This window comes from Cetorhinus maximus, chromosome 10, assembly GCF_964194155.1.
Source record: "Cetorhinus maximus chromosome 10, sCetMax3.hap1.1, whole genome shotgun sequence".
Lineage (NCBI taxonomy): Eukaryota > Metazoa > Chordata > Chondrichthyes > Lamniformes > Cetorhinidae > Cetorhinus > Cetorhinus maximus.
In genome coordinates this window covers 94,452,922-94,480,375 of record NC_135888.1, presented here as the reverse complement: position 1 = coordinate 94,480,375, position 27,454 = coordinate 94,452,922, and the positions used below count along the sequence as shown (strand labels likewise).

The 27,454-nt window shown below is 42.4% G+C and overlaps 1 protein-coding gene across 5 annotated transcripts in view; it reads right to left on the bottom strand.

Annotated features, from left to right (window-relative positions):
- LOC144685846 (CXXC-type zinc finger protein 5-like) overlaps window positions 1-20,427 on the bottom strand; it is a 35,382-nt gene extending 14,955 nt beyond the window's left edge. Inside the window, exons 1-3 of one of the 5 annotated variants that reach the window (XM_078550794.1) lie at window positions 19,519-19,663; window positions 18,782-19,124; window positions 899-1,868 (exon numbers count right to left, since the gene is read on the bottom strand). In XM_078550794.1, the coding sequence (XP_078406920.1) occupies window positions 899-1,690 (792 nt within the window). In that variant the 5' untranslated portion in view covers window positions 1,691-1,868; window positions 18,782-19,124; window positions 19,519-19,663. Of the gene's footprint in view, window positions 1-898; window positions 1,869-18,781; window positions 19,125-19,518; window positions 19,664-19,688; window positions 19,786-20,154 lie in introns of those variants that run through there. The other 4 variants (XM_078550796.1, XM_078550793.1, XM_078550792.1 and 1 more) reach the window with 4 other exon arrangements.
- Between the last annotated feature and the right edge of the window lie 7,027 nt (window positions 20,428-27,454).

Below are 27,454 nucleotides of genomic sequence, written 5' to 3'. Positions count from 1 at the left end.
ACATGTCAGCAGAAGATACGAAACAAACATCAAAATATACAGCTAGAAAGTAAAACAGAAACTTGAATGACAAAAAGAGAAGGGTACAGAAACCTGTGCGATAAGAGTGGCTGCAATCCTGGAAGATAGGGATTGATAACTGTTAACATTTTTTAAATCACTCGTGTGTGTATCATAAATTTTCTTAATAGCAAGTGCAATTCCCCAACATACTGCATGTCTCTTCTATTTTTGGAATTGCAGTTTCCATTGTTATTAAAAGAAGTAAGACTTGCCACATGTCAAATTAGTCTTTAGTTACACACTTACAAATAAATAGACCTTTAAAACATAGTACCTTCATTAAAAAATTGCCTACTAAACAAATAGATATAACAATGTAGCATCAAGAAACCAATGGTTGATGTTGAGTGAAAGGACATTATTTGTCCTTATCTTTTAAAGAAGAGTTGTTTACAACATTCAGGATTTTTTTTCAATACCTTATATGACCTTGGATCAATAATTGTTAATTAATGGTCCAGACTGCAGGTCTCAAGGAAACAAGTTGGTTTTACAGAAGCTGAAATAAATCCTGGAAACAAAAATCTTGCCTTTTGCACAAATGCATGAAAGAATCAAGTTTTCACTTAAGCAGCACTTGTGCTCCTAAAAGGTATACACTGTATAATAATTACAATGATATAATTGTCAGAGATATACTTAAGATACTAAACACAATCCCAATATGCTGAGGATTGCATAAATCATTCAAGCATAACCATTAAAAAGCAGCATTTCATACTATTAAAATTATTTCTCCTCATACATGGAAGCATTTTGAATTGTTTTACGCTGATTTTCTCACACTTTGTAGAAAAAATAATTTGAACAAAAACCTTTATAGAGTTATCCTTACCTCCAATGCTGCCGTTGGTTTTTTTTTAAGTTCCTCACATTTCCGCAGTTTGCAAATTTGGTGGCCAGTTTTGCGATTTCTACAGCTACTGCATTCCTCACAATTTAATCTTCTTCTGCAGGGCTCACACATGCCACATCTCTTTCTCTTCTTTTTTCCAGAATGAATGGCTGAAGCAAGGTCATTCTGCAATGGATATTCTACCAGACCGGCCATTTGAAGGGCACTATCTGCCATGAATATCCCAGCAGGAGTCATAATAAAAACACCTGGATTCAAAGGAATGCCACTCATGAAGGGTAAATCAACAGGACTGCTTATTGCTTCAGCAGCAGATACCACCTCCATGTCAGAAATGCCAGCTTCTCGCTCACTTGAGAGGAAAATATGCTCAGGTTCCACCTGCTTTTGAAGATCTGAAGAAGCAATGTGTACTTCATTCTGTACTTCTGATGCGCTTTCCAGTGATCTGTCAGATTTGTCTAGCATGTGAGAGACTTTTTTATGCTTTGAGGTAGTACTGTTTTGAACAGCTGTTGATTCTTTACCATATACCAAAATACTTCCATTCTGCAATTGCCCATTCATTGAGCTGGTACTGCCAAATGTAGAAAAGCGTGTTGATGAACGAGGTTTCTTTAGAACTTTGCTTATTGGCTCATTTATTATACCACTTCTGCTCCTTTTTTCTAAGTCAGCAGTTAGTTCATCATCCTTCAGATTATCTTTTTCCAATGGATCTGTGATCTGAGTGATTTGTTGCTCAGTAAGTTTGCTGGCATTAGACATCATTAAAGATTCTGAAGTATTTTGAAAATCAAAATTATGAAGAATCTATGTAAAGCAGCTCTCTGTTACCAATTTGAACTTGAAAACTGTTGTAAATCTTGACCAACTCAACAGTTGATCCAAAAACCTCTGCGTACCTTTGTCTGGCACCTTCTGTGGTTACCCCAGGGACCAGGAGGCTCTTTAAATAAAGGAAATAAGAAATAGTTATCCTCGGCCTTACTTTTAAGGAAATATTAAAGATTACTTACTAGTATTTCATGCTATTGTTGTGATAATACACTACACCATAAAAGTAATTTTCTAAACATTTCACAATTTTGTAATGAACTGTAAAGATTCAATTCATTGCTGATATTCATGATTTTTTAATATCCTATAAATAAATGTATTTCTGAAATAATGACACATTTATGTATTTAAACATTTCTAACTTGGCCACAAACTGTATATGAAATTAGTTTAGTGAAGTAAAATACAAGTAACTATAACTGTAGTATGAACTGAATTCTCAATTCAAAAATTAAGACACAATTTCTGTGAAGGTATTCAACTATTTATCACAGATTGTTACCTCAGAGCAGCTACTGTAACATTTCAAAAGAATGTTTACCTGTACACTATTTCATTCTGAGGAATGATAAACTGTTGTCACTAGCTACTTGTTTTGTTTTAATGCAGATTGCATAATTATACAGTATCTCAGATCACCAATATATGGATTTACAGCATTGGGGGAAGCATTTTAATTCCTCACTCATGTGTTCTCAATTTCAGCCATATGACTATGTGAGTTACAGGGAGTAGTCTGATTTTGGCCCATTGCACAGCACAGTGTTAGAGGAGAATAAAAACTATCTTTGGAAAGTTCTTCTTGAACATCCAGCAGCAGGCTCAATGGAGCATAGGAGCAGGTTACCTGTCTTCCTTGATGCAGGTATGGCCCAATGACCACAGTAGAAACTGGAGGAACTCATACCCTAGCTATTTTTTGAGATGTAAGTGTTTAATTTCTGACTGAATTTCTTCCATTACCCCATTCCCATATAAAACAAAAATCTCATGGATTTTGTGGACTAGGAAGTTACCAAACCTTAATGCAGAAAAAGAAAATAATAAACTTTGGAGTGGGAATAATAAACTTTGGCAGGAGATCCATTACTGCATGTGGTGTATCATTATACACCTAATCCGATTTACTTCAATGGAAAGCAAAATGGGGTAGTGTATAATCAGCAGTTGATCCACTGCTGCCCATTTTGCAGCACCGCTACATTCAAGCTCATCCCCTTTTTTTTGTCAACTTTTGACTTTCAAAGCATCCAGAGAGCTGCTTTCTCTAGGTGGACAAAGGATTGTCTCATAAGGTTTACTTTAGCTTCAGTATCACTTGATCTGATCAGTAAATGAGAGTCACATTCCTTGAATTTGGATTGCTTGTTGTGTTTAGCTTAGGAGAGTCTTGATAAAGTTTCTCCGGAAGAAACTTATGTTGTGGTTATACCTGATCAATGTATGGAAACTAGATCAGTCTGGATAGAATAACTACCTCAACAACTACTGACGAGGGGGTGGACAGACTGCCCCCTCGACTCCCAACTTCCTCCACCACCCCACCCCGCCCCCAAAAGCAAAGTCAGCCTGGAGCTGACCTGCCACATGCCAGGCCACTATGCTTCCATAACGCACCATGGACAGGCTAAATTGAGGCAGTGTTTTACTCCCACACTGGGAAGTCTGCCCTCGAGAGCTGCTAGCCAATCAGATTGACTGACAGCTCCAGCAATCCTGGCAGTACCAAGAGTGCATTAGTGGGCACTGTTGGGACTGCACCCAGGAACAAGAAGGTCTATGGATCCTGGAGCCAGGTGAGCTCAGGGTCTTGGGCATGGAGGGTTTGAGCAGTTTAGGGAGGAGGGCGGGCAGGGGGCTGGGGGTGGCCTGTCTTATAAACAGGTGGGTAGGAAGGAATGGGGGGTATTGTCTTAGGGAGGGCTGCCCCCATGATGGGCAAAGTGCCCCCTTTCCTTCCTGCCCTTTGAAAACGTTTTTTTAAAAAATGGCCCGCCCACTTCCGGCCGACTGCCCATGCTAGCCGTTTTATGGCATGGGCAGTGTATCATCGGGGTCAATTTACTTGTTAACAAGTTCAATTGACCCTTAATTAAATCTTTATTTAAATATGGCAGGCGGGCTGCCAATTTCAATGTCCACCCACCCTCCGTATTATGAGGGTGAGCTAGGGGCTGGACGGGAAGGTGGTGGGATTGGCACTCGTCCTATTTTATGTGCCACCCCCTCCAAAAACACGCCAGGCAGGAGCACATAAAATGCAGCCCTAAGAGTATCAATTAAGTTTCAGGATGAATTCATCAAGAAGTAGCTAAGCAAAAAATTTACACAACTCATCCAAGCAATCCAAAGGGTTTAAAATGTAAACTATCAGCAACTTTTTTCAGTCATGTTAACAAACTAGAGAATGTTCTATTCAAGTTTGGCTAGGTTACCACTCATGTATGACTAATGTAGACACGCCTTTGATGCCAAAGCTATGTTGAAGAACATTTTCCCAAAGTTTTCCCTTCAAAACTAATTTCCTTCACTGTCCCAATTCCACATACCGGTACTTGAATATCCTGGACTCCATTAATAGATGACTTTGGAATTGAAACAGTGGGGTTAAGCACTATAGTCAGAACAGTTCTTTCATCTCCAGTACCTGGATATAGCCCCAAAAAAATTCTGATACATGGTTCCAACTTGCAGGATTGTTCTCAAATTAAGCATTAATTGCACAAGTTCATGTCTTTCACTCAACATAATTGTAAGAAACAAGAAATAGAAAAGTTACAATGTTGTATTAGGGGTTACCTTCCAGGCTGAATTTTGAGCACAGTTAGAGAACGTAAGAGTGGACATATATTTCTTCTGCCCTATACAATTATTAAGTTAGAAGTAGCTTTAATGCTTGAAGGTGATTTTCCTCTTCCTAGCACAGAAGTATTTTAACCAGTTGTAGCAAAGCATGTTACTATTGGTGTCAGTAGTCCTGAAAAGGAAAGGGGCAAATCAACACAACAGATTTTCCCCACCTGATTGCTATCGTAAAGTATTTGCTGGCATGTGTGCATATCTGTCAACGTTAGGTGAAAACCAAAATAGGGTCAACTGTCAATTTCCAACATGATCTCAGTCTACAACTGCTGACTAAATTCACACCTGTAGAATGGTCACTTAGGCAAGTACCAAGGAGTGACCAGCAACCATGAGACCACACTCCAACCAAAGGTAATAGCTTTAAGAGAGGAGAAGATAATTGGCTAAAAAAATTATAAAAAGTACTTGATGTCATCATCCCTTGTACTTGAGCATCCGTCAACCCCTTCATCACACCAAATGCAAACATGCCTTCATCTGTCTATGATTTCAAAGTCCTTCCTAAAATCTCTCCACTACTCTTTCCTCCTTTAGGGCCTTCCTTAAAACCCATCTTTCACCAAGCATTCAGTCACTTCTCCTAAAATTTCCCTCTTCAGTTCAACTCCCACTTTTTGTTTCCTGATTACGCTTCTGTGAAGCACCTTCAGGTGTTGGTTCTGGTAAAGGCGCTATATAAATGTTATTGTTATAGCATGGACAAACATACATAAAAAGGATGTGACGAAGAATCATTTGATCACAACTACATAACATATAGCCCTGCTTTAATACAAGAGCTACGTGAAAGTTAATAAATTTGGACCAGATGTCATAATTTCAATATAAATATGATGTGGTTGAATTTTGAATAGTTTGCCCAGTAAGAAACCTGATAATCGTGACAGGTAAACAAAACGATTAAAGTGGTTTTTAATCTGGGAGGACGATTCTGCAAAACCCTATTGAAAAAGTACGGAATCATGTCAGTAAACCAGAGTGCTTCTTAAAAGGGGCTATCCCACAATCATATTGAGAGATTCCCTGATGACCATAACTATTTAGATTAAATAAGGTCTAGAAATGCTGAAAATGTTTTTCAGTGAGTGTTTCAATCTTAGGTGGCAGGTTTTTTTATAAGTTCAGAGTCTGAATTAGAAAGGAAATTCTTTTTACTTGTGACGTAGACTGTTTATTCAAACAACGAGCAGATTGAGAGCAAATGTTACTCAAAATAATCACAAGCGTCAGTGGGAACCTTGCTGTCTTCCATGGGATAGAACAACTTCTCGACTTCTGAAAAGCTGTCAGTGACATCCTTTTTTAAGTTGCAATCTTTCCTGTGGAAAGTCTTCCTTCTTCCAGCAAATTCTTCTGAAAATTTACAGATTTCTGATAACGTGACTAGCGTCTTCTCACAATCTGTGGAAGGTTTGAATAAAAACACTGTTGTATTATCTTCAACAGATGAAAACTTCTTGATAAAGATTTGGTTCTTCCTTTGGTAGCCATTGAAGTTTCTGAGAGTTTTTATTAGGTCCAGTTCATGTCAAGAATATTTTTTTTAAAAGTGAGGTTGTGGATATACGGTGCAGTATAGAACTTGTATTAAAAAATTCTGACATTTAACAGTTGTTTAAGGAGGCACTGCAGAATTATTTTAAAAATAATAGCTAAAACGATTTTGATGGTTGCACAGTTTTTAACTATACTCCTCTAAACATCAGCAAAATGATGCTTTATGTTCAAATAAATGTGCTGGTTTCCTGTCGCTGCCAAGTTTCACCAGGGCAGGGAAAGGGTGGCCCCAGGAAGGCAATAACAGTAACTAAGCTTATTAAAGAACTCATTCAGGGGCATTTCATCTTTTGGTGGGAGCACATGGACTGCATGTTGTGTCTGGGGCAGAAGAGGTGACTGGAGGCAGGTACACAGTGGGGAGCCAGTCATGGGCAGCACAGGAAAATCAGGTGACCATGAAAGGTGGAACGGTGCAGAGAGGGACTCAGCCATTGGCACAGCACAGGTTGCAGGGAAAGTGACCAATAAGCTTTTGGGTAGTGAAGGGGACAGTCACCCTCCTGGCATCATGGGGGCATAAGAAGAAGCTTCCAAACTGAATTGGTAGACCACCTGAGCAAAAGGAAGCAGCAGGGGGCAACAGGAGAGTGACTTTCTGATTTTGGGTCCAGTGGCAATGAAAAACAACATCTTCCATAGAAAAGCAAAGCCCCGGACATCAGGCAAGTGGATGAGGGGGACAAGGGCATGAAGGCAATGGAGACAATACCTTCACCATAGAATATGCTGCCAAGGGTAGAGCTATCTGGATATGACCGAGAACGAGTGCTGCATGAGATTGCAACTCAACAGGTAAATGGTCATAGAGATTTGCGGAAGATCTCACACCTCACGGCACTGCTCGTCATGCCCTGCCAGTAGCTGTAAAAGTTACTGTGGCCTTGAACTTCTTTGCTTCTGGATCCAATGATCAGCTGCAGGCCTTGTTGGTGTCTCGCAAACAGCTGCACACCACTGCATTTCACAGGTCACTGATTCCCTTTTTGGGAAAGCTGAGCAGTAAATACAATTCCAGACACCTGGGGCATGGAGGACAATGGGTTTTGCCTCCATCACTGAATTCCTCCAGGTGCAGGACATCATCGACTTCACCCATGTGGCCATCAAGACACCAATTAAGCACCCAGTAAGATTCTTCAAGAGGAAGTTGCTCCACTCACTCAATGTCCAGCTGGTCTAAGATCACAACAACAGCTTCCTGCATATGTAAGCTTATTCTTCTGGCAGCTGCCATGATTACCTCATTCTCTGGTAGTCCCTGGTTTTGCAGCTCTTCATTTGACCCCAAACTCAAGTGTATGGATTCTAGGAGACAAGGGATATCTCTTGAAGAAATGGTTACTTACGTCTCTCCGAGAACCCAACACAGATGTGAAGCAGTCACCTCATGAGGACCATCGAGTAGGCTATCTGCCTTCTGAAGATGCAGTTCCGGTATCTGGACTGGTGGGGCAGTGCCCTGCAGTACACTCCTGTAGGGATCTCGTGCATGGTGGCGGTCTGCTGGACAGTCCATAGCATGGCTCTTCAGAGAGGTATGGACCTTGAAGAGGCTGAAGTGTTGGATCGCGGGAGGAGGAAGATGCGGATCATAGAGGTACCCCGGCTGCACAGGGAGGTGGGCAAGGCCAGCGCAGGGCTCGAGAATCTCGTCAGGGTGACATTAGCATCAGTGATCATCTGATCCAGGCACCATTCAGCTGAGCTCCTCTAAGACAGGGGGACAGCATGATGTGGAATGACTTTGAAATGCCTGTGAGAACACATGCATTGAAAACTCAGCATCAACTCTTACTGACAATGAAGCATACACATCTGCCCAGAAGTTTCACTGTCACTGTTCACAGACCCTTGTTCCCCTTCATCCCTCGTTCAATGTACCATCATTCATAACAAAGGCTCACAAGTCTGGATTCAATGTGTGTCAATATTTACTTGGTGCTCAAAAAGACAAACACTGCGCAGTGACCCACTCAGTGCTCTATGCAACGTGGTAGCCTCCATTCTCGGCCTCTTCCACGCAGTGCTCTTCATGTGGCATTGGATCAGCTGGAGGCAGCCGACTCACTTGTCTTACAGCTGAGACACATGTGGTGGTCGTCCTCATTGTGGAGGTACCGGGTGGGGATGGGGCAACACCTCCAGAGGCTGCTCCATTGACATCACTGCAGGGGCAGCCTCCGTAATGCATGGCCCTGCTGCATGGATGCTTCCTCAGTCAGAAGAGCCAAGGGGGCTGATAATGATAATGGTGCCCATCAAGAGTGGCACCCTCATCCTCTTCCGTGACAGTCTCAGCCCTTGGCTGGCTCTCCAGATGGCTGGAGAGGACCACCAACTGGGACGCAGCTGGCATTCCCTCCAAACATTTCTACACCACCAGCACCACTAACCGATCATGGCCTCAGTGAAGCATGCATCCTGTGAATGTCTGTGCGCAGTTCCTGCATGCACTCCAAATGCTGCTGCATATAGCTCTCCATGAGATTGGTCACTCACTCAATGGAAGAGTTCATGCGTTCAAATCCATGAGCCATGGTGGCTCATATGTGCTGAATAGATTCCTCCATTCTCATCCCATGACCCCACGCTGCCTCAGGGAATTCCAACATGTGGGGCCACATCTGCTGACCTAAGCAGAGCCTCCTTTCCTGTGATTCCTGAGGCCCTGCACCAGCTGATGTCCTTTCTTCTCTTGAGGGGGGGGGGAAAATCCCAAAGCTGTCTCTCTTACCTCCTCCTGCTCATCCATGACACGCTCGCTCATCACCCAGTGCCACCCAATCTAATCATGCATGAGAACCCGCCAAAGAGACTGTATCTGCGCTGGTGCAGGGTGCATTTGTAAGATGTGATGGTACTGGTCTGATCTCCACTCTGGCAGCGGTTGTTCTGGTGTTGGTGAAGGAGTCTGTAATAGCACCTCGATGTTAGCACCTATGGAAGACACAAGAAGAGATCATGAGAGCTAGCCTTGAAGAACAGTAGCCACCTGAGCACAGACTTCCCAATACAGCTGAGTCTTCGACATGCTGTCAGATGGATATAGTGCAGGCATCCTCTTAATATAAGCATTGCTGTCTGTATCCACCATCTCCACCAGGGATGTCCTTTTTGCCTTCCTCAACTTGCTCTTCATCAGCAACCCTGGCGAACTCCACGGCTCCCACTTGCATTGTGCAGGTAGGTAATCCCTCCTCCCACTTGGGCCCTCTTGTCAGTATTATATGCCTGTTGCTCCTCCAAGGACAAAAAAAAGAGATAGAGACCAGAAATGCCTTATGGCCAATGCCAACAGCTCATATACATAAGAAGCTGCATGTGTCAGTACTGGCAGGTCCTCAGCAGTACTCTGAGCTTTGCTGAGGAGTCTGTAATTACTTTGCGTACACATTCCTCCCATGTTCAGGAGCCATTAGGCCTAAGGCTCCTTAGCCAGAGTGTCTACTGGAGGGTGAATACCCCGATGCCTGTCCTGAAGGTTCAATATTGCAGTCACCTTGCCAGAACGAATAAGGTCATTGAACCACTTCCTGCACCAGACCCAGTTCCTGTGGACCATACTCTCTGCTCACTGTTGCAGCAATTTCAATCCAGGCTTGCTTGGTCTGGGAGGGGTGACCTCCTTCTAACACCCTCCGGATGAGAATGTCCCTGCTCTCTCCGAGGAGGACCCACAGGTCTCCACCCACAAATGAGAGGTAGCCCTGCCGTGGGTTCCGTCTGCTGCCCCTCCTGCACCTTTAACCCAGCAAATAATGCACTGAAATGGCAGCCACAGTAATAGCTGCTGTGGTAGGAGTTGTTAAATTGGCCCTGCACTCTTTCAGACCCACTTGCATTTCCTGCAGCCGCTAATTGGTCGCCCAATCCACCCCTTAGCCAATTAACAGTCTGCCCCTGTGAAATTCGGGAGGCCGAGACTGCTCCCCCCGCCCCCCCCCCCACCGAGGGTCAGAACTGGGTCCTAGAAAGAGTCTTGGGGCAGGGTTTTCGGGTCGGCGGGCGGGCGCGGCAGACAGGCCCGGGAGCAGCCGGGAAACGGTCCGCAGCCCGCGATTGGCCCCCATCCTCGATTTCATGCAGGCTGGCCAATTAACATCCAGTCAACGTGAAAGGCACGCTGAAAGGCTCAGCGCTGCTGGAGTGGGGGGGGCAGGAGGAATGCAAGTGCAAAAGCCTGCGCATGCGCGGGAGAACATGCAATGAAAGCTCCCTGAGGGCAGGGAGCCTCCTCAGGGACCTGAACAATTTTAGAACCAAAAATAAAGATTTATAAAACCTTAAAGAAATGTCCCGACATGGAACTAACTCTCAATAACATGAACAGAATAAAAATTCTGCCTAGAAATTCATATTTGTTTTTTATTTAGTAGTGGAAACCTCATCCTGCCCTTGGGTGAGATTTGCTAAAAAATCAAAAGGCTGCCTGGCCAACCTTAAGTTTGGGCAGGCAGAGAAAAACAGGTTTAAATTAATTGATTAAGGGCCTTAATAGGCCTTATAATTGTTGATGGGTGAGCTGTCAACTCTCACGTGTGCATGCTGGCCGAAATATTGCGTGAGCGCGTGATGACATCGGGACACTCGCCTGACATCATCGTGCACTATTTTTCGCCCGTTTGGGTTGAGCGCGAACCCGTCCGTGGGATGTAAAATTCTGCTCTAATGTCTGTTGCCTACCCTCGGAAGTAAAATGCTGTCCCATGTGTTTTACAATTCTTATTTTTTTTATGTATAAAGCATAATTTTCAATCCAATTCACCTGAGATTTAGTTGTGCAAACCAAGCCAATGCTTTGACTCAGCTCGAGTTCAGATTGATTTTGGGACATTTTTATTTCTCAAAGGTTGTTCAGGTTAACGTCCATCATATACTTAAATTGTTCCACTTGCCGATTAAGTTGTGCCATAACATTTATTTTCTACCTAATTTGCATATGTATTTCTCTGCTGTATTCCTGAATTTGCCACTTCTTATCATGGTGGCTTCTTCCTTTTTGTTAATGTGGGCAAGTACTCAAACTTCTCTTTAACTGTTTTCCATATATAAAGAACAGGGCCAGCCTGAATACTAGAGCTGTGATAATTCCATCCATACATATTAAGAAGACATCTTCTGCCTTATTATTGACTCTGGACTCCATGAAGTCTCATGTCATCAGGTTAAGCATGGGCAAGGAGACTTCTTGCTGATTACCATCTACTGCCCTCCCTCAGCTGATGAATCAGTACTCCACCATGTTGAACACCACTTGGAGGAAGCTCTGAGGGTGGCAAAGGCACAGAATGTACTCTGGGTGGGGGACTTCAATGTCCATCACCAAGAGTGGCTCAGTAGCACCACTAATGACTGAGCTGGCCGAGTCCTAAAGGACATAGCTACTAGGCTGGGAATGCGGCAGATGGTGAGGGAACCAACAGAAGGAAGAAACCTACTTGACCTCGTCCACACCAATCTACCTGTCGCAGGTGCATTGGTAAGAGTGAACACCGCATAGTCCTGGTGGAGACAAAGTCCTGCCTTCACATTTCAGGATACCCTCCATCGTGTTGTGTGGAACTACCACTGTGCTAAATGGGATAGATTTCGAACAGATCTAGCAACTCAAGACTGGGCATCCATGAGGCACTATGGGCCATTAGCAGCAACAGAACTGTATACAACAACAATCTGTAACTTCATGGTCCGGTAATCTCTACCATTACTATCAAACTGGGGGATCAACTCTGGTTCAATCATAAGTGCAGGAGGGTATGCCAGGAGCAGTACCAGGCATTCCTAAAATGAAGTGTCAACCTGGTGAAGCTACAACACAGGAATACATGCATGCCAGACAGCGAAAGCAGCATGTGACAGAGTGAGCTTAGCAATCCCACAACCAACGGATCAGATCTAAGCTCTGCAGTCCTGCCACATCCAGTCCTGAATGGTGGTGGACAATTAAGCAACTTACTGGAGGAGGAGGAACCACAAATAACCCCATTCTCAAGAGGGAGGGGCTCAGCACATCAGTGCAAAAGACGAAGCTGAAGAATTTGCATCAATCTTCAGCCAGAAGTGCTGAACTGATGATCTATCTCGGCCTCCTCCTGAGGTCCCCAGCATCACAGATGCCAGTCTTCAGCCAATCCGATTCTCAGCACACGATGTCAAGAAATGGCTGAAAGCATTGGATACTGCAAAGGCTAAGGGCCCTGACAAAATCCTGACAGTAGTACTGAAGACTTGTGCTCCAGAACTAGCTGCGCCCCTAGCCAAGCTGTTCCACTGAGGCTACAACACTGGCATCTACCCAGCTATGTGGAAAATTGCCCAGGTATGTCCTCTACACAAGAAGCAGGACAACTAACCTGTCCAATTACCGCCCCATTAGTCTACTCTCCATCATTAGTAAAGTGATGGAAGGGGTCATAAACAGTGTTATCAAATGGCACTTACTCAAAAACAACCTGCTCACTGACGCTCAGTTTGGGTTCCGTCAGAGCCACTCAGCTCCTGACCTCATTACAGCCCTAGTCCAAACATGGATAAAAGAGCTGAATTCCAGAGATGAGGTGAGAATGATTGCCCTTGACATCAAGGCAGCATTTGACTGAGTGTGGCATCAAGGAGCCCTAATAAAACTGGAGTCAATGGGAATTGGGGGGAAAACTCTCCGGTAGTTGGGAGTCATTCCTAGTACAAAGGAAGATGGTTGCAGTTGTTGGAGGTCAATTAACTCAGTCCCAAGACATCACCACTGGAATTCCTCAGGGTAGTGTCCTAGGCCTAACCACCTTCAGCTGCTTCATCAGTGGCCTTCCCTCCATCATAAGATTAGAAGTGGGGACGTTCACTGATGATTGCACAATGTTCTGCGCCATTTGCAACTCCTCAGATACTGAAGCAGTCTGTGCCTATATGCAGCAAGGCCTGGATAATATCCAGGATTGGGCTCATAAGTGACAAGTAACATTCGTGCCACAAGTGTCAGGCAATGACCATCTCCAAGAAGAGAGAATTGAGCCATCTACCCTTGACATTCAATGGCATTACCATCGCTGAGTCCCCCACTATCAACATCCTGGGGGTTACCATTGACCAGAAACCGAACTGGACCAACCATATAAATACTGTGTCTACAAGAGCAGGTCAGAGGCTAGGAATCCTGCGGCGAGCAACTCACTTCCTGACTCCCCAGAGCTTGTCCACCATCTACAAGGCATAAGTCAGGGGTGTGATGGAATACTCTCCACTTGCCTGGATGAGTGCAGTTCCAACAACACCCAAGAAGCTCAAAGCCACCCAGGAAAAAGCAGTCCACTTGATTGGCATGCCATCCACTATCTCCAACATCCACTCCCTGCACCACCGACACATAGTAGCAGCAGTGTGTACTATCTACAAGATGCACTGCAGCAACTCATCAAGACTCCTTCAACAGCACCTTCCAAACTCACAACCTCTACCATCTAGAAGGGCAAGGGCAGCAGACACATGGGAACACCACTACCTGCACGCTCCCCTCCAAACCACTCATCATTCTGACTCGGAAATATATCGCCGTTCCTTCAATGTCACTGGGTCAAAATCCTGGAACTCCATCCCAAACAGCACTGTGGGTGTACCTACATCACATGGACTGCAACAGTTTAAGGCGGCGGCTCTCCACCACCTTCTCAACGGCAATTAGAGATGGGCAATAAAAATGCTGGCCTAGCCAGCGATGCCCATGTACTGTGAAAGAATAAGAAAAATTTTGGGCTTCAACGGTGAAGTCGGCATGGTTGAGTACAACTTTAAAAGCAACGATTTCTTCAGAAGCTCTACATAAAAATGGGTCCAACATCTCAGTTGGTTAAGGGAGTAAATTGACATAAATGTCAGGTCTGGTTGAGTTAGCTAATCTCCACCTGAATAGTTGCAGGGGGCACTACAATTAGCTTCAGTTCATGAGAATAAAGTCAGCCACATTCCTGTTCCTTGTTGCTATCTTATCCCTCTCATTGAAAGCGCAAATGTGGCTGTTGGTTGAGGACAAATTCAGGCTTGGTGTGATACCTCCATGACAAAATATTCCCTGTCAACAACTACAATCTAGGCTTATAAATGAAAAAAAATAGGCTCTTAGATAAGGCATTGGGCACACACCAGTAGAACCCAGCAGATGTCATTGCGCTCAGGAGAGGAAAAAAAGAGGAACAAATTGTCTGTTGTTCATTTCAAATGCCAACAATAATTTAATATTGAATGAACAGGTGTCATAATTACAACGACATTTAATTGGTTTCTATAAACATTTAGAACAGGATTAATGTGTAATAGTTAATTATTTCAGTTAGGACAGACAAACAGAAGTGTAGTTTGCAGAAGACCTCATGGCTACCATATACTCATGCACATAATTTTATTTCTTTCTGACTTCAGTCAAAACATTAAATACATAAAAAACAAGTGATCTTATGAGACAAGAAATAAAAATACAATAGTCAATGACCCACAGAGGTTGGATCTGGAAAAAAATATTATGAGCAAATCACTGAGTTCAGTCCCTCATGTCTTGACTGAAGAAAACTGTTTAACCAGCACTGCCCTTTGCTTTGGTGTAGCGTTCTTCTACTTATTCCCAAAATTCTTTTGATTAACGGAATTAAGCTGAATCAATTGGCAAGCATTAGTTTGCATGTTTAATGCAGAAAATCTAGAACCAAAAAATAGACCTGTGTAAACTTATGACTGCAAAATACTGTGAATGCTGGAAATCTGAAATAAAAACAGAAAATGCTGGAATACTCATCAGGTCTAGCAGCATCTGTGGAGTGACAAACAGAATTAACGTTTCAGGTAAAGGGCCTTCCTTCAGAACCTGAAGGACCAGATTCTGAAGAAAGATCCTTGACCTGAAACGTTAACTCTCTTTCTCTCTCCACAGATGCTGCCAGATCTGCTGAGTATTCCAGCATTTTCTGTTTTTATTTATGTCTAAACATATAGTTATTACAGAGGTGATGACAAATAGCAATAATATAATATGTTTTGCATTGTAAAGCCTTTGGCGAACAACAGCTTCAGCATCAATACTTCACACGCGACTGGCTTGATTGAGTAGAAGTGTATCCTTGAGTTATATATCCACATGTACTTCTTAATGTTAAAAGAATAATTGATTTACTCATTATCAATACTACTTTCTTTCCTGCAAACTGCTCTTACACTTTGATAAAAAAATATCTATTTTAAATGATTTAAAAGTATCGCAATGTCCAATTATCCTTCAAATCATATTTTGCTATTGCAACATGCTTGTTTCTGTAATAATATCTTTTATTCTCATGACATTTAAAATTACATATCAATTAACAAGCACTAATTACTTAAAACATCTGACACATACACCAGTTTGACTATAAAGCAAACCAATACCTGAAGGATGACTATATTTGTACTGCAATCACAAACCTCTGCAAATCAGTATTATATAACTAAGTCTAAGCTTACAAATAACAGTCCAGCATTTCCAACTTCTTCCTGCTTTATATCAGCGCCTTAGATGAGTTCTATGAATGATACAAAAACGTTGTCAGTTTTAAGGAAAACTTTATCTGTGGTACTTGGTATATTGAAACATTTCTCCACCAACAGGCTTCACTTATTTTATTTAAATTAGTATCTTTCAACAAAGTGCTGAAAAGTAACAAGTAAAATGTTGTCAATGGAAAAAAATGTGGGGAACATTTATTTGACATATAAATGAGAAAATATGGTATTACTGGTACACAGTTGATTGTTTTTTCCATTCAATTAACCCAGGGAACTGTCTTCTCTCCCTGCTTTCAAACAGTTTATGAGTGTATTTATAGATGGGTCTTAATGGAATCAAGAGTAAATGCTTTTAAAATATTTTGCACCAATAGAATTTTCTTTATTTTTATTGCTGATTGTGCACATTTTGATAAGTTAATAATTTTCTCAATTTAGAATAAAAATAAGAGACATTTTAACAAAAAATATTAAATCAAAATTAATTTCAAGCTGTGTCTAAGTTTCAGAGTTAAAAATGGTGGTCTTCAGTGATTGATGAATGAAACCAGTTCAAATAAGGTCAAGGAGAAAAAAAAGCCAACTTGCACTGCTTCCTTTGGCACTGTATTGGGTTTCATAGTGAAACGGTTACCACAGTCAGGGAGGAGCTATTACACCCAGCAATGCAGAAGAACTGTCAGGGAAGTATACTATATAATCTATTAAATACGTATCTCCTCCAGTTAACGTGTTCTTCCCTTTCATTCATGTTCTTGATCCTATATTTCTCCAATATGCTTCACAATGCAGATATTTGTCGACAACAATACAACCTGCTTGATATCTCTGCCTTCCCAAACAGCTTTTCTGATTTCTTATTTCCCTAAAAATACTGATCTGAAATGGACCCACAAAAGTAGAGACACAAATGTTAAGTGGTAATGAAGTATCTCCTGCCATATAAGGCCTGTAGATCTTTAGAAATAGGAAGAAACCTCATCCAGTTTTAGCACTGAACCACCAGAATCATAAGCCCTGAGTCCTGCAAAAAACATGAGAGGCAAGAGCCCTCCTTTCATTCCCTCTGCTGCAGACAGAACTAATCAGTAGTGGAGGTCAGTACAAGCTGAATCACAGTGATTGGGAGAGATCTCTGTGCAGTCACAGCAGCCCGAAGAGTAAAAGGACAGACTGTGTGTAAAATCAAAATAAAATTAGCAGACTACAGCAAAATGCAGCAGATCCATAGTTTGTCTAATTAATTATACTTATGAACAGAATGTAATTTTAATAGAAGGATTAATTATATGCATTGACCATCCATTTACCAATATGAAAAGTTAAGATTATATTGCAATTTTTTTCCAAATGACTAAACCTAACTCTTCGTCTTAACAAAATAACATTTTCAACCCAGAAAAGCTAATGATTGATAGTTTACTCATTCCAACTAGCCATTACTTGGAACATTGCTGTATATTAAAACATTACATTTCTAAGGCAGGTTCCATAGATCACACTATTTATTATGCAGGCATTCAACAAGCATAGGCCTACAACAGCCACACGGGTTCTCCAAACAGTTTCCAGAGATTAAATCTGTATGCATAGAATGTTTTTTTTAAGCTTTAAAGACTCTTTTACTGTTGTTGAAAGGAACATGACATATTCTATCCTCATGGCAAAAAACAGGTTTCACTATTTTTTTTTGCCATTACTGAAAAGTATGGTTACCTAAAGACAATGGGAATCATTTTCAGTTATGGTGATGGAGGTGAAACTGGCAGTGATGGATCAGACTTCCCGTTATATACCCTTACCAATTCTCCCTTCGGTTGAAATCAATGGAAGAGAAAATTGGGTGGTACATACATCATAGAGTTGATCCACCAATGGCAGGCTTACTGCCCTTGCCCCGAGTAAAAACTGCTCCTAGTCTTGCCCTTCTTTACCTTATGCTCCTTTCCTTTCCAAGCTATAGGATTACCAATGAGCCAAATAAATACATTTAAAAACAAGAATCTGAAATACAGACTTCTTTATTAAGAATAAAATAGCATTCATTACAATTTGCCCCTAATTTTCTTCCCTCCTGAAGGTAGTGAGTCACATTGAGGAAGGAGCACATGGACTCCAGCTGCCCTCCGAAACCTCACTCAAATAAACATTCTTCTCTTGAGTGTTGATAGGCCACCCAACCACTGAGGAGAGCAAAGGATAATATAGCCAAGTCTGGTCCTGTTCTCCCTCACCTGGCATCCACACACATCCTTTGTAAAAGGCATAACTTTATAATGATGAAGAACGGGAATTCTGTGTTTATACTCTTTCCAGCCAAAAAGCAGGAGGACAATAGCACTCCTACTCATAGGCCAGTTGATAACAACCAAGCAGACCAACATTCCAATCATACCTTCCTAGTCTGTTTGCTCAGTGCACTATATGACATAACCAACTTTTCACCCATTAAAGGTTGTCAAAACCCTGTACTTTTAAAAATGTTACTTTATTTGATGTTATACTATGTAATAATTAATAGTAATGTTTCAGCAATTTTCATCACAAGTATGAACTGCTTAAAACAGTTACATCTAATACCTGAACTTGCTCTCATAACCTATTTAACCATGTAACACACCAAAATATGTATTACTACCATAATCACACAGGATCTCAATTTTTACTTTTGCACTTCTTGCTTTATAAACTAAGAAAAATAAATTATTTATTTCACAACTGTATTTTTCAACCTCATAATCTGGCAGATATCAATCAGCCTTTTACCAACTGTTCCCAACGAACAACTGCTCCAATGTATCGTGATATCCACCTCATTACCTGGTAAATATCAGCATTTTGCCAACTGTCCCCACCTATCAACTGCTCCATTGCATTGTGATATGATTCAGGGACCTAAAAAGCCACTGGAGCCAGTCAGAAATTCTGCCTATTTCTATCCCAGGAATATATATATATATGTAAACCTAGCGGTGTAGCATAAATATCCATTACATTTCCATTCCCCCTTTACTTATTTCAAGATTTGTTTTTAAGTCTTTCATACAATTTAACTTCACATAATCGCTGCTGTACCTCTGGAGTACTTCTTGATCCACACAAAGGTTGTCCATTAAAAGGTGGCATTGACGTTTTGCAAAACGCTGCTTTGATCCAGCGGACTATTCAGGTTTACCAAACTACCGGCTAATTTATTTATCCTGTTTGAGCTGAACTACAACAGCATTCCAACTACTCACAAATACTAGTTTCAGAAAGACAGAGCGATTATGGCTGAGAAAATAAAACGATCACGGACACCGTATGTTTTTTTTTCATTGATAATAACTGCAACTTCTCGATTAATAGAATATACATCTTTTGAAAGGAAAACCTCGTTTAACAGAAGGTGGAACTGGCAAACATTTCCCTCGATAAACTGTAAGGGAAAAAAATGAAAAAAGAGACTAAGTGAAACAGAAGCAGATGTATTCATGTTTTTTAAAGTCTGTGAACACGCCTCTGCCAATTTACAAACTACACGAGTTACAGTCTTGTCAGCATGGACTATTTGCGTGTACTATTTCACATCAAATACTTTTGTTTCATTTTTTTTTCCTAATTTCCACCAATGAGCTGAAACCCGTATGTTAACAGCGACCAACACCACGGTACATTCACTATCCGCTCAAAGCCAACTACTTTGCTTTCCCACCGGCCATCAAAAAATTCCATTTTTCTTTTGCCCCTGATCCACTAGAGCACACTAAGATTTCAGCAATGATAACATCTGCATATTTGCAAACACAGGCCCTTTTTTTCCCCGCACCTACCAAAGGCAAATCCAACAGAGGGAGGGATGTGCCAGTCCAGCCAGTGTCTAACAGCTGCAGTACTGAGGATCAAACAAACCCAGAAACACAGATCACAATCACACTTCAAAGCAGCAATAACAATCCCGTGCAAAACTCTGCAACAAGGTAACTGTGTTGCAAAAACTCACTCAATAACACAAAGTGAGGGGGCTACAACCTTCCGATTCCTGCAAGCCTTCCTCTACATCCCAGATCGCTCTGGAAGTACATGCAAATACATTTCATAGATTTTTGGAGCGCGCCACAAAAACCGAAGTGGATCTTCGTGAACCGAAGGCTCAACCTTTTGAACTAAAAGGTAGTCCAACGCAACCGGTGATAACATTTCTGCTTCGTTCGGTCCGCGCCTTTAAACTCGAGATTCAATTTGCAGGAATGTCTAAATGTTTCACAATTGTCGCCAGAAGTTTCACCAGAAATGTGTATTTTTTTTTTCCAAACACACTTAACATTCACAATATCTCATCGATTGATCAACCTGTGTTTAACAGAAACGCCAGTAATATGCGGAACACCTTCAAACGCATGGGTTTGTGTTCTGGGAGGGGGGGGGGGGGTGCATTTGAAACGCATCTGATCCTTAATACAGATTACCAGTCCATCTTTTCGATGTGCTTCTCCTTGGATTTGGCTGACTGCCAAGTGAAGTGTGTGGAAACGACACCGCCAGGGCGGCAGAGATTTTCCTTAATTTCATTTTTCCCCATCCTGGCTAGCCGGAGACACGCTGACATTGGTTGGAAAGTGGAGCAGCTCGTCAGGGACAATCAATGAGCATCGATCGGGCTGAGCCTCTGCAACTAGCAAACAACACATCAACACGCAGCCACCACACACTGACTGCCTTAATCTTTCGTTTCACAGTCGGACTGTGGAAATCTTTTTCACACAGACCCGCTCTGCATTCTCACTTCAGGCAGTCTCCATATTTTCCCAGACGACCTCCAGTTGCACACAATGTGCACACGGTTTATTTTAAAATAAAACCTCCAGCCCCGTTATACTGGGGTTTGTTGGCCCTAGTGACAAAATCTGAATGAACAGCCAATTCGGATTTCCAATCACGTGTAAAGAGGGGAATTAAGTAAATATTTCAGTCTCACCCTGTTACAAATGTGGGAAAATTGACTCAGCAAAGCCTGAACGTTATTGTTAATATGAAAACTAATAGCAGGAAACCATTAACTAAACTTTTACTGACTTCCATTTTACTTGAAAAAATAATACTTTCCTCAACATCTTTGCATTACTTTTTAAAAAAAAACTATTGTCATATTTTGCTGGGGAGTCGGTAGGGTCAGCATTGATTTTCTCATGACATTCTTGATAAACACTTTGTTTTCTGGATAATTATTGCTTCAAGGTGTCAGCAAAATGTAATATATAATTAGGCAGAGTGAAGCTTCTTGAACATATCAGTTGGATGGTTTGATCTGCAAGAGGGCTTTTGTTATTGGGTTAAGTTCGATATCCATACCAATGAGGTTTGTTCCCAAGATTTTCAGTTTAGAAGAGAAGAAATGATGGTGGTTCTTTATTTTTCCTTTGTAACCATTTGGGCAATTGAATACTTGGTAGGGATGGAAAGGAGGCTCATTGTTCTCACATGAGAATCTGAGGGATATATATATATTAGGGAGCAGGTTAACAAAATGTAGTTTTATATACCCTTGATACGGACAGACACATATCTAAATACTTAAGCTGAAGTACCATAAATCAAGAGTTTATAAAGCAGCTACTTACTAATGCTTCAGTTAAAATAAATATGGGGCTGATGTCCTGTACCGGTAGCACTGTTTTGTACTGGGCATTCTGAATTATGAGGTCTTGAAGTTTACTATGTGCTGCATGTGGTACAATGCACTCAAAAATGTTTCCAGCACAGGCCTGTGCACATAATGAGCAGTTAACTTTGTTAAGGCCCTAAGAATAAGTATATTGTGCTGGTTTACAGCACCTGAAAGCACTTCGAATGCTTAGCAAGTTTAAAAATTGGCACTGCAAGAAAGGACCCATTATGTTGGGTCTTTGTTCTAAAAGTAGATTTGTTTTATACCTGATATTTACTTTTCTGCTTATTTTCATGCTTTTTGCTGTTCAGCTATTTTCACCACGTAAAAAAGCTTACAATTTCCTCTAATGGAACACCATCTGCCAGTTCTGCCTGTTTTTCATGGGGTATATCATTGTATGCTATCCAAATGGGTATCCTTCTGGGCATCCTCCCATATTTGCAGATGTTGGAGGAAAAGATAGATAGATGGATAGAGATGACATTTCAGACAGGTATGTTTTCACTTTAGACAGTCACTTAAGGCTCACCTTTATGTCCCCAGTGTCTTGATGGAGTAGACCATTGACACCATGAAGTAAAGGTTCAGATTCTTGGAATGAATAGGGGGCATGCCACAGTACACGAATACTGGGCTAAAGAATTGTATCTATGTATGTTCAAAGACATTTGCAATGGCAAGACAATGATTGCTTATGGAAACTGCCACTGAACCATACATAACCCTAAAGTCCATTCGGTAAAGCACCTCCAGGACAAGGCTAACCATCAGCAGTTGAGAAGATAACAACTGTATCAAACCTGTAAAGCAGCATTGGAAAATTTCTGCAAAATCGTCTAAGCTGCAGTAGTACACAGTTGCATCATTCAAGTACAGATCCCTTAGTGGATGGTTAAATTTGATAAAAGTGAGAGTTCATAGGGAAGCCAGTTCCAACCTGCCAGCCTTCACGCTTAACTCAAGCTAGTGGGTTGCTTGCACATGACCCCCTTGGAAGAGGTGGGTTGCCCATTAACATAACCGCTCAATGAGATATTTCAACTCGATTTTAAGTTTAACACAGCATTCACAAGTTTTCCAGGTTTCTTGAAACTCACCATTGAAGGCAAGTCAAGAGCACTGTGGCAAATGAGGGGGGTGGGGTTTGGGAGGAAGGGTCAATCAGTCTCAGAGAAACATAGCATGCACAGTGCTCATGGCTGCTTTTTTACCTGATAGTGGGAAAGGGTTTATCCAGTTAAGGCACCTATGGATAAGACTTGCAGAGGGAAGTAAACTTGCAGGTCTACACTATAGAGCAGAGGAAGGGGACTGATTGGATTGCTCTATAGAAAGAAGGCATGGGCTTGATGGGCTGAACGGCCTCCTTCTGTGCCATAATAGTTCTATGAATATGACTTTAATTAATGAGGCAAGCTGTTCCCAGAATCTTAATGGAGCAGACCATTGGTATCCTGAAAGTAAACGTTTAAATTCTTGGAATGAACTGGGGGCGTGTCACAGTACAGGCTGACCAAAGTGTTCAAAATGATTGTCAAGAAGCCAATAGGAAAAGAGAAGCAGAAGCAGCGAGAGGCAGGAGCCCACAGATGGGGGTGGGGCGGAGAGGAGGAGCAGAGAGTGGGAGAGGAGGGGTGGAGGGGAGGGAGGAGGGTTTGTCCTCCACCATTGCCATCCACAAACTTATTGAAAACTCTGAATTGCTGATGATGACTTGTGGGCAAGTCTGAGACCTCAAAAGCTCTGGGGTTAACAGCTGTAGGAGACCTTAAGATAATCCTCCAGCCAAAAGATTTCACCTTTTAATTCCACTTGTGCTTGCTTCTCAGTTGTACGTCACCACCTGCAACACACCAACTACTTCCCCCTCCCCAACTGAAGGTCTGCATACCCAAAGGGTGCAATGAGGTACTTTGTTGATGCTGTCCATTTGGTTCATCCCCTCCTTTAAGGCACCAGGAGGAACAGGGAATATATTTCAGGATGCTAGCAGTGAGCCATCCTTTCAAACAGAACTTCACATAGCAGAACATTATTTCTGTTATGCTGTGATATTACAGTTTATATTTGTATGTTAATGAGTGAATGAGTAAGTGAATAAAGAAATAAAGAATGAAAACCAAAGGAAAATAACAACTACAATTCTGAAGGAGGGTTCCAATCTATTTGTACCCTGTCCCATTGCCTCCACATCCTGAATTCCTCGCAAGGAGACAGGGGCTTTAGCTTAGATGCATTACTTACAGTGCACACTCGCTGGTGCTGGTTATGGCTGTCTGCAAACAGACTGATGCATCTGTTGGTATAAGATTATGTGTGTAATCTGTGTGCCTAGAGCAGCAATCCACTTTCTCCACCTCATTCAAATGTGTTTATGTGGCATTCAGGTACACTGTTCAGGAAGAATGCTTTGCCAGATTTCATGGGCCACCCATTGTTTTTTCAGATACAGTCAGAGGCTGATGAATAGAATTCTACATGTGAGCCCATGAATGTGCACTGATTAGTGACTGGTGCACGATAGCAATGTAACTTGGTCCTCTTTGCTCACACTGCTGACAAACAGGTTCTGGTGTCATTTGCATGGATTTTTTTAGGAGTTTTGCCTCATTGGTAATCTTCCTTTTGGCAATGAAGGATGACTTGTGGAATAATTGGCATATCACCAGAATGATTCCTTCTAAGTGTTCCTTCTCTCTTACAATCAGTTGAATCAGAACTGAGTTTCCCTGATGGCTAACAGGCTGATGATAATGCCAGGTGTGGCAGTACACACTAGGAAGTCTCATTTTTCATCCCTTCATCTCAGTCAGGTCAATAGCTGGAACACTACAATTGACATTAGTGAACCAGGATTAAGAAGGGAAAAATCAGATCATATTAGAAAGTGATAAGGAAGTGCATATGTGTGAATATCAGATGAAAATAGAATCATGCTTTGATGCAAAAGGCTCTGTGATCAAATCAGTTGCTGGCACTCCTTATCAAGGTATGTAATGAATGGTTACTTTGGTAAGGTTCTGGACAATTTCCAGTCTGCATTGAACTGTTCTTCAGTACAACTGGATGTCTTCAGGGAGAAAACAGGGGAAAAAATGCTCCTGACTTTGGTGTTCCATGGAATAGTTGATCTTTAATTAATAAGAGCCATAACCCTTTTAGATGGGCTGGAATCTTGTGCTGTAGCCAGCAGTGGGAAACAAGGCAGGCAGGTGCACTTCATTGTGCGGGAAGCGAAATGTCAGGCTTATGACAGCAGGATGAGAATAGAGAATTAAGATTGTGGCAGATTGAAGGCGGATCGAGTGTCCCAACAGCAAGCAGTGGGAACCTATTTTTAATGCATTAGCATGTCATGCATACTCATTGAAACACCCACTTTTCCAGATGAAATGGTACCTTTGTGATTAACTCTGCAACAAACAAGAAACACATGCCTTCAGATTCACAACTGGTTAAAGGTGGCACACAGCAGGCAAGGTAGTCTTCCTGGTGGATTTGGGCTGAGGAGGAGCTCCTTTTCTTTCATGGGAAGCTTTGTTGGACCGTGGGAGAGGAGGCATTGATGCATTGAGATTGGATCGTGGCAGTGCAAGGGGATCAGAGCGTGGCTGACTTTTTAAAAAAAAACACGTCTTACTTAAAAGTTCAATATGTCATAAGTAATTATGTCATAGAATGCATGGTCATGACATCTGTATGCCTAGTTATGAACACCAGGCTGGAGACATCATCACTCTGATGGCCTGAAATGCTGGCCTCTCTGTCAGCACAGGATTGGCCACCATCCTCCCCTGCCAGTTCCACAACCTCCTCTTCTGTGGGGGTCAGGATGCTGATTTCTGGGATATCTCCCCGAGTCTTTGCCCGCTCCCTGGTTTTATGTACTCTTTTGTTCTTCAGACAGAAAGAAAGATCGAATGTCATTTCAATGGATTTCTAATACCTTATTGAACATGCCAGCCTATGAAAGCTAATGTCAACTCCCCAGTAAGTTTTCCACACACACACTCTCCAACAACTAGTACAACTTTTACAGCATGAACTGGTTCCCACATATTCACAGAATCACAGAATCACACAGTGCAGAAGAGGCCCTTCGGCCCATCGAGTCTGCACCAACACATGAGAAACACCTGACCTACCTACCTAATCCCATTTATCAGCACTTGGCCCATAGCCTTGAATGTTATGACATGCCAAGTGCTCATCCAGGTACTTTTTAAAGGATGTGAGGCAACCCGCCTCCACCACCCTCCCAGGGAGTGCATTCCAGACCGTCACCGCCCTCTGGGTAAAAATGTTTTCCCTCACATCCCCCTTAAACCACCTGCCCCTCACCTTAAACTTATGTCCCCTCGTGACTGATCCTTCAACTAAGGGGAACAGCTGCTCCCTATCCACCCTGTCCATGCCCCTCATAATCTTGTACACCTCGATCAGGTTGCCCCTCAGTCTTCTCTGCTCCAACGAAAACAACCCAAGTCTATCCAACCTCTCTTCATAACTTAAATGTTTCATCCCAAGCAACATCCTGGTGAATCTCCTCTGCAACCCCTCCAGTGCCATCACATCCTTCCTATAATGTGGCGACCAGAACTGCACACAGTACTCCAGCTGTGGCCTCACCAAGGTTCTATACAACTCCAACATGACCTCCCTACTTTTGTAATCTATGCCTCAACATATATTGGTCAACATGTTCCATCTTGTACTGAGGCCTACAACCCAATCTCCTGCCTGGCATCCCTCTGCACTCACACATTTACATTGCTTGATGCCCTTATGAGCGTCACTTTGCAGTGGCACACTGTGCCACTTACCTTTGCGGAGCACCTCAGATGGTTGACCTTTTTTCTTTATTGGACCGAGCTTTGCTTGTGTGCACCACAGCTTCTAACCTCCGCTGTGACCTCGATCGAGACCGCCTTGATCAGGTGGGAGGGTCTCCTCCTACCATCACTGAATCACTGAGAAACAGGACCTCCTTTCCTGGATGGCCTGGAGGAGAACCTGCAGGGAGGCATTGCTAAACCATGGGGCTATCGTTGTTGGCTCTGAGACATAATTCCAGAACAGCAGGTGGTAGTTATCTAGTGAGGGGAAAGATGAGCAGATGAGGTTATCTGGAGGTGGCGGACTGGGTGGGGGTTGGGGGTGGTGGAGATCAGAAGGCTCTAGCAGCAGCTGTAGTCTCAAGGCATCCACTCACACAGCCACAATGATGCTGCTGGCTTGCAGGGAGTGGATGCCTGTCAAGGTAACCGTTAAATATAGTGCCCAAATATTTGACCTCATGAGGTAACAGTAGGGTCGTCGACTTCCTGCCTGGCCCCGCCACATCATTGGCTGGGCACCTGGTCCATGAATATCTAATTGGCTGGCTGCTGTGTGATTGCGCATGGCAAGCTGTGAACGTCCGCCTGTGAATGGAAGCCCCATACATGTCCGGTCCTGCTGTCAGGACACTCACCGTGATGAGGTTCGGCCAAGATCTTTCTCTTCAAATAACCAGAAGATACTTCGCTGTGTTGTGCATGGGATGAGAAACTCTTTGGGCTATACATCAGGCAGGGACTGGTGTGTGTGAGTGCAACCAGGTGGAGGGCGACTGTGGTGGCAGGTTGCAGTTTGGGCTGTCTGGGAAATGGGGTTGGTGCTGTGCAATTCATTTAAAAAATAAAGAAAATTAATTTGGCCTGGGAGCTGCAATGTGTAAAATAACAAGTTAGGCACTGGCCTTTCACCACTGGATCAAGGTTCAAATCTAGCCCAGAGTAACAAGGTGAAAGGGCACTCTCATAGTGTAGAGTATACTCTCCTGAGTTTGGAGCTGAGACATGTTGTTAGAGCAGAGTGGAGGGAGCTTTACTTTGCTTCTGGCTGTGCTATACCCAGTCTTGTGATAATAATGAGTATCCGATAGGGAAATGCTCCATTCCCCAGCACTGACGTCCCTAAGAGCACAAAAAATTGAAACAACAGGAAAAAAATTCAATATAATTAAAATTTTGGATCTCGTATTGGACCAATATGTAATTAGGGCACAGGGATGTGTCCTACATGTTGTTAGGAACGCAAAATATGTTGATTGGTCT